General features: G+C 36.0%; 1 protein-coding gene across 1 annotated transcript; it reads left to right on the top strand.

The window, feature by feature from the left end:
• The first annotated feature begins 6 nt into the window (after positions 1 to 6).
• On the top strand, positions 7 to 10,594 carry NSMCE4A (NSE4 homolog A, SMC5-SMC6 complex component). The gene is made up of 11 exons (XM_009277923.1): positions 7 to 84; positions 1,381 to 1,461; positions 2,060 to 2,190; positions 3,260 to 3,405; positions 5,381 to 5,480; positions 6,866 to 6,956; positions 7,446 to 7,540; positions 8,324 to 8,372; positions 9,087 to 9,178; positions 9,763 to 9,854; positions 10,561 to 10,594. The coding sequence occupies exons 1-10, from the start codon at positions 42 to 44 to the stop codon at positions 9,844 to 9,846; spliced, it is 912 nt and encodes a 303-aa protein (XP_009276198.1). The 5' UTR covers positions 7 to 41; the 3' UTR covers positions 9,847 to 9,854; positions 10,561 to 10,594.
• Positions 10,595 to 11,379: the final 785 nt, after the last annotated feature.

Raw genomic sequence — 11,379 nt, 5'->3', positions numbered from 1 at the left:
CGGAGAGCGCCGAGGGCGCCGGCGATGAGCGCAGCAGGAGGATGATCCGGAACCAGTACCGCGAGCTCATCTACAGCGTGCAGCGTAAGCCCGGGGTGCGGCTCCCCTCAGGAGCGGCCCAGCCCGCGGTGGGGGCCGCCGGCCTGCGCCCGGCCCCGGGGCGGGCGCGCCTTTCCTCCGGCGGAGATGCCTCTTTGTCGGTCTGGGGGCTGCGAGTGGGTGCCGGGGCAGTCGTTTCAGTGCCAGGCTGGTAGCCTGTCGTTATTGTTTGAGGAACTCTTAAGCTTTCGTGGGAACTCCAAGTTCCTTGGCCTGCTGAAATTTTGGGCCTGTAGTTAGATCGAAATCTGTCTCCCAGGAAGCATTTGCATGCCCAGGGATAGCAAGGCTATGAGAGATTTACCTGCATGTAACGTGTGTGACTGCATCGATGCAGGGGAACTATCAGCTTTAGACCTGGAGATATGCTGAAAACCTTTAATTTTGCATTCATGGTGTTTGAGCTTTACTTGGAAACTGCAGGTACCAGTATCTGCCTGGACCAGAAAGTTATTCTTAGGCTTTCCAGAAAGTGCTATGGGATTTTTAGCATCTCTCTAGATAGGTGTGTCAGTACTTCTCCCGTGTATGTTTGAGGTGTGCTGTTTTTTCTCGTGAAAGCACAACAATGGTTGTTTGAGTAAGCACTGCCAAATTTAGCATCATGTGGTGTTGGTTGTTTTCTGCATACTTGCTAGATTTGTAGGGTTGTTTTACAAGAGAATACAATGCAGTTTATGGATGATCCAGTCTGTGTTTATGCAGAAAAACAAGAGTGGTATGTCAGTGCATTGAGTATGATGTACATCCTTAAAAGCAGTGCTGTGAGTAGCTGTTCAGAATTGACCATCTGAAAGCCTTGTTAAATCATATGTATACCATTACGTATAAGTAACGGTGTTTGACATGGTGATCTTCGGAAATCACCAAGCATGCATTTTTGGGGGGTTTGTTTATTTCTTTCATGAAAATCCTTAATAACTTATGGGTAAGATGAATAACATAGAGAAAACTATGGTATCTGGTAGGTGCTTTGACACAGATATAGGTATTTTACTGGAACCAAGAGGAATCTGGGATCTGCTAACATAAATTCAACCATGTAAATCTTATTCCCTTGAAGTAAATGGAAAATTACTGCTTCAAACTGAGTTAATGCATAAACATTAGTAAAAATGGAGCTACATAATCTTGCAATTAATGTACTATAACTATATTCTGTATTTTTTTGTGTATGTTGGGCTATGAACCAGCCAGTTTTGATTAAGGTGTAAGTATGTATTTCTTGATGCTTCTATATTTAAGTAATTTAGGATTTCATTTGTGTCCCTTCCCCCCCAGAAAATCGTGAGGATATGCTGAGTTCAAAAAGCAACAGACTGACAGAAGCTTTGGAAGAAGCCAATAAACTGTTTAGTGGAGGTAAAACAAATTCTGTGGTCCTTATTAGAGGTGTTTGCCTGACAGTTGGCGAAGTGTGAGGCAATGATGCCTTAAACAAAAAAGGGCAAGAGAATGAAGTTGAGGTCCAAGTACTTTATCAGAATTATTAAAGTATAGCTTGAAATAGGTATGTTGAGTTGAAGAGGAATTGTTTGAATAAGTTGATATGAGAAAATAAATATCATTACTTTAGTGTTTATTTGCACTTAGAAATACTCCTTGCTTTATCTTGACTCTGTTGAACAATATATGTAAGTAGTACATATAAAAAGATATTAATGTAGAGGGGTTCATTTCACTTGGAGAGATGGAAAACGTGTCAATGAAAAATGCATTTTATTCTTTAAGATAATGTGTTATTTTTCCATGCTTGCCTTTGTCAGTGTCATCCTCTCCTTTTCTCTCTCTCTTTTTTTAATGCAAATATTATTATAAGGATTATGTAAGTAATTGTGTTAGAGGTCATTGCAACAAAATGATTTACAAAGCTCTATACCCAGGATAGTCTGTATGCTAAATTTTATTATTATATTTTTGACAATTTCATATTATTAACATAAAACCTTTTCTGTAACAGTTTCCTGTGCACGAGAGGCTGCGCTGGATGCCCAATTTCTTGTCTTAGCATCAAATCTAGGGAAGGAGAAGGCCAATGAGTTGCACTCTGAGATGACAGCATTTGATTCACTAGCATTTGCAGAAGACTTGGTAAGTTCCAGACTCTGAATTTGCCAATAATTTTGCTAGAGGTTTGCCCTATTTTTTACAGAATCATAAAAAAAAAGCCTCAGATTGTCAGTCAGTGCATGACAGTTCTGATGGAATTTAACACTCTTATGAATTTTCTTTGATTAACTTTCAGGTTAGTGTTGTTAATTGTTTTGAACTATGTATTAAGCATTTCCAATATGCATAGGGGAAAATCTAACTTAAAATGCAGACATCCCTCCCCATTGTTGCTTTGCTGCTACTTTATCACACTTCAGTCAGTTTGTGCTCTTAGGGTAGTCTTGCGCACTTCTTTTATACCCACTGTTTTGTAGTTTCCCAGTAGCTTAGTATTTTCTTTTTTCTGTACACTGCTTCATATGTTTTTGGATGGAGTTCTCAAGGCCCTGTGTTACTGACATGAAATGGGACTTTGGATTACTTGCATGCTTTTAGACTTGACATGTTTGTCTCTTTGTACTGTGACTGGGTGGAAGAGTCAGTTCAGAATAGCTTTGAATTAGACTTTTTTTTTTTTCCTCCCTGAAAATTTTCTCTTATGTTACAGTATATTAATAAGGAGTCTGAGTCTTTGGTCAAGTCTAGAGCTCTGCAATATAAAAAAACATCAAGTTCAGTTGTTTTACTGAAGTTTTTCCTGGCGAAGTCTGGATTGGTGGATGCAGGGTTGGGCCAAATAAGTTGTTTTATGGTATTTGAGGAGCTAGGCTTCCTGGGCTTGTGTGGTGTTCAGAAACTGGGAGACGTCTTAGCTTTGTAGTGCAGTTTAAGTAATGCTTTGCTACTTCAAACATCACTGAAATTCTATTGGAATATAGACAGTTCTGTTTACCTATAGCTCTTCTTTTCATTGCTTGCTGATGCTTGCTGACCACAAGAAGTCTGTATGTGAGTGTTTTTCTGTTTTCACAGTATCTTCAGGAAAGTCTAAGTTCTTCTGCTAGGTTAATATTTAATATCACTGCATGACAAACACCATAATATGGTATTTCACCATTACGGATCTTTCTCTAAGTGAATTTTCATTGCAGTTTTTTTTCTTTTGTAGCTAACCTTCATGGGTATAAATCGCATAGAAGAAAATGGTAGTGATTCTGAGGGCATTTCAGGTGGCTATTTACCTAGTAATGCCTGGCATAAACTGGGAGAAGAAACAGAAAAGTACTTCAGAAGAGCACCTTCTTTTCACTATATGTAAGTTTATTTAAGGAAATAGCATATAATGCAGCACAAGCTAATGGCTTTAATTGATTCTTATCTTTAATGCCCTGGGCTTGAATAGAGTTTAATCTCGGGTCACAGAGTGTCAACAAGAACTTCTGTGTGGTCTCTGTTTTTATGGTACAGTGAACTTCTTGTCTCCAAAACGTTTCATAATATTTCTCTCTTTGATGTTGATTTGGCTTGGCTACAAAATAGTATCACTTGTATCTAGTAGAGATAGCAAGGTATTCTTGATGTACCTGTTTCAGACCAAAGCCAGTAGAAGTGATCCTCTTTCCTTTAAAAGGTGACTCTTCCCTCATCTTTCTCTCCCTGTACAAGCTGCAGCCGGAATCATGAATAGAGGAACCTTTCCCTGTCCCCCCCTGCCCTTTCCCAGACAGTTATGGAAGATCAGTCCGTCAGGGTCTATATCTTCTACCTGATGATTGTATTATCGTGAAGAGACCAACAGTTCTTCTTGTACATCTGTGTTAATGGGTTGTCTTTTAGAATCTTGTTTTCTGGCTCTGCCTTCAGAAGAAATCACCTGATTACTGGCAAGTGGCCTTATGCAGAATCAGTGTCATCTCTCCTTATGCGTAGGCAACCCATTTAGTAGGAGCCTTTTTAGCTGCTTTCAAATGACCCTTAGTCACCTGGCTTTAGACAATGCTCCAATTTAAATCTCTCATAAAGTCAGCCTACAATAACAGGATCTAGTCCAATTAAATTATCAACAGTAGAGCTGATAGAATATTATTCAGTTGTTTATACTTTTACACTTGTTCCACCCCCCAATAAGTATCACTATAATTGTAAGAAAGTTGCTGAATATAATAATTTGATCATACAATATCTGATATTTAATGTTGGATAGCTAATTGAGATATTTCAAACTTACATTTGCACTTTCAAGCTGTAAGCTCTAAACGATAAGTACATTTTCCAATTATTTTTATGGTCTTAAGACAAAACTGACTGCAAGAAAGACTTTTTTTTCTCATTAGTTGCATTTTGACATCTTAAGTAATGATGGGCTCCTTTTGATGGAGGATGTATGAATAGTTGCGAAGTGTTAATTTTTAAAAATAAAATGTAGATCTCAGTTTAGGAAAAGAACTACTTATTTCTGACTCCATCTATTCTTATCTGAGGCCTGAGTTATTTTTTTCATGGTCAGTCTGTGACTTCTGAAATTGAGCAGTCGCAACTCACCCAAAATAGGGAAAAATATGTGCTGCAGAATTTTTGGGTACCTGCTGAACTAACTTGAATTGAGTCTCAATTCACACTCTCTCCTTTAGGCATCTAACTTGGTGGAGGTTCAAGGCAACCAAAGTTAGGAGCCTAAGTTCCTTATATAGTCAATGGAGAGAGGTAAGCACTTCAAGAAAGTGCCTAAATCTAGCACGTATATTACACTCACATTGTTTAATGAGAAACTTTGGATCTTTTCTTAGTGTACTGAATGTTCTATTGATTGACTATATTTTAAAAATTTGTGGCTTTTTTTTTTTAAAAAAAAAAGCAGCTTACTGCAAACCTGAACTTACAGAAACTAAACAATAAATGAAAAAGAGAGAAATATTGTATGGAGAGAGTTTTCAGGGAGAAAAGTTTGTAATAAATTCAAATGGAGATATTGGAGGATATATTCTGTTTCATTTCTTATAGTTTTTTAAGAAAAGTAGATTTAAAGTTTTCAGTTTTGAAAAAAAGTTGGAGTAATTGCATAAAATTTTATACATCTGTTGATAATTCTGGTATGAGGCTGCTGACATACGTTGGGAGCAACTTTTGGGGATGGCTGTTTACAGAAATCTCTAAATGTGATGAGGCTTTATTTTTAGATATCAGTCATTACTTTGCACTTTTATCAGGAGATCAACTGCTCAGTATATAGGTTTCTTAACATACAATGTAAAACATATTTCCATATATATGTTATTTTTATTTCGGTTAGGTTGGGATCTTTCAAGTCTGATCCTCCTGTACCAAGGCAACGGATTGAGAGGCAGAAAAAGGCTACAGGAAGAGAAGAAAAACGGGCAATGCCTGCTCAGGTTTGTGAAGTGTTATCTTTATTAACGATTTGTTAGTTATTACAAGTGACTTTTAAATCTTTCTGTTCATGTTGTTTTGGGTTTTGTAGTTACGAACTGTGTAGTACTAAAGGATTCAGACTTCATTATTAGGCTTCTTGATTTGTTTTGTGTGGACTGCAGTATTTCACTGAGTGGAAGGAAATAGGATTTACAGACTGATTTCAACTTCAGAAATAGGATTTACAGACTGATTTTTCAAGTTCAAATTATCTTATTTGCTCTGATGCTCCTTGCTTTGAAAGGAAACAAAAAAAGAACATTACAAAAAAACCCATCTTTACATTAGCGTGTTTTCAACTTTTATTTAAAAAGTGTCTAACAGTGTGTGGCATTTGCACAGAAATGCGGTTAACAGCAGCAACCTAATTAGCTCACTTAACCACTGTTTTCCCTGCTTTCTGTTTCCCTATTCTTTCAGTCTTACTCTGGCAGAAAGGCAAAAGTCTGAGAATACTTAAGAGAGGCTTACATTTGAAACTTTGAAAAAATAAACCATGTTGCTATGGGGAACCTCTGGCTGATAATGCCAGTACATAGAGGCAAAATGTTGAGCATGTCTTTTTAAATACAGCCTACTTCATAATAATCCAAATAGTGATAGAAATTATTCTGATACAGTTTGTACTGGGAAGAAGAGGAGCTGGAGGGTTTGAGAGAGTTGCTTCTGGAAGTGAGTGACTGCTCTTTGTAATTTGCTTAGGTAAACACTGATGATCACTGATGTTAATCTGTGTTAGATACATAGTTATGTGTGAAAGTTTCTGTAGCTTGCTTTATTGCAAGGTAGTCAAAGGGAAAGCGGTGATTAACAGGAACAGCAAACAGTTACTGAACGCTGTACTTGAAAAGTGAATTTGGTACCCTGCTGATGGCAGTACTTGAAGGACGATTTGGAGTACCCTGCTTTACAGATAATGAACAAATCTGTAAAATCACAATAATTGTCTCCTTTGACCATGTCAGACTTCGTGCCATGACGTTTCTTACACGTAAACTTAGGTGCCTTTTCTGAAAAAGAGTTAAAGATCTTAATGAACTGCCCTTCTATGCGTATAAAACTTCTTCAGTAAACTCACAGACTGTGTACCACTAGGAGTAACCCAAGAGGAGACCTGTAAATAGGCTCAAAACAGACAAACTGTGACCTTTCAGTTTGATACTGTAAAATGGGAATTAATTCCTAAAGCACTTTGTAAGTTGTCTCATGTTTGCATAAGTGTGTCTGTAACTGCATGTGTGGCGTAGAGAGAATAATTTATAGTATGTGTTCATAAAAGGCCCTTTTCATATTCTTGTCTTACAACGGTGGTTATTTGAGGTGAAACTATGTTTCTTTATTCCAGTTAAAAAAAATGGAGGAGTCTCATCAGGAAGCTACAGAAAAAGAAGTAGAGAGGATCTTGGGATTATTGCAAACTCATTTTAAAAATGATCGTAAGTATGATTCGATTAAGCTTTTAAAGCATTAATTTGAGGAAATGAATACACTTAATCTTCCACAGTTAAGAGTGGTTAAACTATAGAAACAAAATTAGGTGGAGTTTGCAAATAGAAATCTTAATGTTGAAGAATATATACTATTTTTTATGAACACTAATCAGTTGCTGTTTGATTGCAAAGTAAATTTGAATCCTACCCTCTCCCTCTTATTAGAGCGTGCCATGTTGTAGAAGGCAATCAAATAGTCACTGCGTATGTGTATGCGTGTGGCAAAAGATGGAAGAAAATAATATTCTCTAGAAACTTTGTTTCTTTCTGCAGGCAACTGGGAATTCGGCATTGTAACTAAATTGACATAAACATTCAGTTAGCTTTTAAAAGGAGTACTGACTTGTGTTTACATATATTAGCTCTGTGTATACTACCTGGGTGTGGGTTTTTTTTGTTTTTTTTTTTTTAACAAGCCCATTTTTACCTCTCTAGCTGATACACCTATTTCCTTCTTTGATCTTGTGATTGATCCAAACTCTTTTGCACGCACTGTGGAAAACATCTTTCATGTGTCCTTCATTATAAGGGTAAGGCATGACATGTTCTTCAAATCTTATTTTAGATATTGGAATTCTCTAGAAATATTGATTTGTTGTTTTTATGGCTTTAATATTGACAGATTAGGATTTAAATATTAGGAATCCTAATTTGTTTCTACAAACAGTCTGTGATATTTTGGTAATTGAATAAAAAAGAAAACAGAGTTGACTAATTTTTTTTACTAGATTTTTCTACTACAGTCAATTTACCAACAAAACAATAGTGAAATTTTTGCTGTCAATACACTTTTTGAAAAGGGATTCTAGCTCACATTACTTTAGATCATAGAAGAGCAGTCATAGAGTATAGAAGAGTTACTGAGGTTGTAGAAAGTATGTCAGTGCAGTGTTTTATGTTCTCTTCAAATCTGTAGATTTGCACTTCAAACTATACTTTGTCTAATAAATAAAACGAGTTTGGGAAAAGGGAAAAACTTACAAATATATTTTGACTAAGTTCAGGTTTATAGTGAATAGTGCTGTGATTATGAAGGGTTAACTCAAATATATTTAATGAATAGTAATGTTTTTTAATAAATCAAATTTTCTATAATCCAGCAGTTATCAACTGTCCAATATCAGCTGCATTCTTTATGAATAAGTGCTATATTTAAATAATTTTTCTTATTTGGTATGCCAATTAAGATTCTTTATCAATATATGTACCTGTTTATGATTATGTAATATATTAATTAAAAATATGACATCTCAGTGCATTATCCTAATTAGAAAGTTCTAATTTCTGAAACTTTAAATCCTACTGTCTTTTAGGATGGTTTTGCAAGATTAAAGCTGGATGACGATAAATTGCCAATAATAGGTAAAATCTAGCTTTAAAAGCCTATAATTGTTTTTTGTTACAACAGTGAAAAGTAGCTACATCTTATGTGTTCACAAAGTTTTAGGTATATTTTTAGCTGCAAGAGTAGAGATTTGGGGATATGCAGTGAATTGTAATTGAAGGCATGAAGAGATTTATGAGAGGAACTGAAAGGATTGAGTCTTCTTAAATAACATAATATAGAAAAAGGCCATTATGCTGATCTATACAAATTAATTCTATTAATACAAGTAAAAGGTTATTGCCTTTCCTTTTAAGTGATGTTTTCAGTAATAAGTATAGGAACATTGTTACGCTTTGCTGAGAAAAGATATTTTTGTGTGCAAGAAGTCTCCTTTGCCTATCTGAGTTGGGAAGTGCTGCAACTTCAAAACAGTTGAAAAGGAAATGCCATCCTATGTACGAGGTCTTTGGCTTTCATTCCCACAGGATATCGATGGGATTAAGACTTTGGTGGGATTTCGTAAAGGATTAAATACTTAGGTCCTTCTGGGACTCTGAAAAATGTTAGTTTCTAGATTTTTAGGAGGCAAGACTAAAGAAATTTCTTAAGAAGCATATGGTGCAGGCTATTGATAGACACTAGCCTAGTGGAGCATGTATAATTGATTTGCTTTTGGTGAAGCTTTTGTGTTCCTGGAGGAAACTGACGTTACACGTGTAAAGAATATGAAAATACTGTATTTTGAACAGAGCCTTCAAAAGACAATGAGGGAAGAGAGGATGACCGTAGTGCTGGAGCACGGAACCAGGTTGTCATATCTCTGAACCATCAAGAATGGAAGGTATAATAGATAGCACTTGATACTTTTGATTCATTTTTTTTTTTTTTTAAGTGTAAGAATGCATCCGAGAGCTGTGCTGTTATGTACTCTGATGAGGATAGATGTTCCTGTATATATTACCACTACATTTAATTTTATGGATTCCAGAACAATCACAAATCTAATGAATGCTTTTAACTGCAAGAAAACTGAGAATTGCGATAACAATTTCATCTTTGATCCTTGAAGCCTGGTCAGTTTAAGTGCTTTTAAGTTGTGCGGTGACTTGCCTTTACTGTTTTATTTGAGGACTGGATAAGTATGGAGTCTGTTTCTTCCCTTATATATGATACTTGCTTCTAGAGGGGAAGTTCTCCATACAATTTCCTCGCTGTTTGCTGGTTGTAATAAATCTTAGACAAAAAGTAGTTTTTAGCACATACAACTCTTCTCCTTTGTCCCTCACTTAGAATGTGCAGAAGAAACTTAGTAATTTGAAATAGTGCTTTAGTGTGAGAAACTTTATTACTTACCTGATGGTAACTGCAATTAAATTGAAATAGTTCAGCTCTTGTAACTTACGTACTCTTGTCATCTCTAACCAGGAGATTGTAGAAACATATGAAATAACAGAACCCATGATTAGCCCTCCTTGTCATAGAAATGAAGATGAAATGGAAATCGCTTAATTCTTCAAGTCTCCTTTGTTTTGGGTTTTTTTTTGTTTTTTTTTTTTAATAAATCAAACTAAATAAGGATACAGTGCATGAGTTCCTTATGCATGTGGAAGAACTGCAGGGAAACTATCTGTGACTTATAAATGTAGAAAAACTATAAGCAGGGTAACTGTATAACATCTGGAACATTTCTATATTCTTGATATCTTCATGGAGCAAAATGTAATCTAGTCTTCTATGCAGTAATTAACTGAAAAAACCCTGTATTTTTACATTTGATGGTCAGTTAAGAGATATACTTGAGTTAATTTTTGGAACTTTATTCTTGTACTTGGAATGCAATGCTGTGAAGAATCATAGCTTAGTTTTTGTACTTTTTTTTTTTTAACCTACTGACAGCTGATGTTGTTAATAGAGTAGTCTGAAGAAGGACTTAGGGAGGCAGGAAGAGAAGACAGCCTGGTTCCCTCTAAAATCCTTTAAACGATAGGACTGAATTCTTTTATTGTCACAGTTGTTTGGTAAGTTCCAAATTTTAAGGCATATTGTCTTATTATAGAGTAGTCTGAAGAAGGACTTAGGGAGGCAGGAAGAGAAGACAGCCTGGTTCCCTCTAAAATCCTTTAAACGATAGGACTGAATTCTTTTATTGTCACAGTTGTTTGGTAAGTTCCAAATTTTAAGGCATATTGTCTTATTGTCTTCTCTTTTTTTCTTTCCCTCTAGGTGCCTTAAAGAAAATATTTTAAAATGTTTCCTTCAGAAAAGATTTTATATGTATATATTGTAAAATTAAATTTATTTTTATTGGAACGTCTCGACACTTTATATAAGATGTCTTGTTTATACCTGTCACAGGGTTATTACCATATACTTTCTATTTATTATGGCTTAGCTTACTACTTCGTATAAAGTTTACTGACACTTAGAAGCTTTCATAAAAAGGAAATGCTATCCCTCTTCTTTCATCCCTTGTCTCCCCAATAACAGCCTGCAAGTGGAATTTACATGGTTAACAAGATTATCACAGCAGAGGTGGTTATCTAGATGATCTTGGGTGCTGCAGGAGAAATTGATATTGTCTTTCTGTTCTTACTCTTCTGGAAATCAAGGTTTGAGTTTGGAAATTTGGTCTCAATTACAGATAAAAATTCCTCCTTCCTTTTCTTTTTTCGTAAGTCCATCACGTGTATTTGGCTTTGTAACTTAGGCAGGACAGCTATATTAGGCCATGACATTATTTTCTTCAAAATAAATAAAGTCTAGCTCTATCTCTAGAAAATGCTCTTCGGAGGACCACTGTCTCTGGAGTTCTTAGGCTTTCTTCCTTCCTTTTATCATTAGGCAGGGTTTCTGATCAGGCAGTGATCTGCTGTCCTGCTACTAGCACCAGTGTTAGAGCATCTTTCTCGGGGGTGATCAAACGTGGTCAGGCCATGAGGGTATGCGAAAACATATCGTGATCATCTTTGGTCCTCTACAACGAAACCGAGAGCTACGTGTTAATGCAAATCCAGCAAACGGGGCGAGGCCTTGTCCGGCCTG

The sequence above is a fragment of the Aptenodytes forsteri genome, unplaced genomic scaffold, assembly GCF_000699145.1.
Source record: "Aptenodytes forsteri isolate BGI_AS27 unplaced genomic scaffold, ASM69914v1 Scaffold15, whole genome shotgun sequence".
Taxonomy (NCBI): domain Eukaryota; kingdom Metazoa; phylum Chordata; class Aves; order Sphenisciformes; family Spheniscidae; genus Aptenodytes; species Aptenodytes forsteri.
The sequence above is the reverse complement of the archived record's forward strand: the minus strand, read 5'-3'. Positions and strand labels throughout refer to the sequence as shown.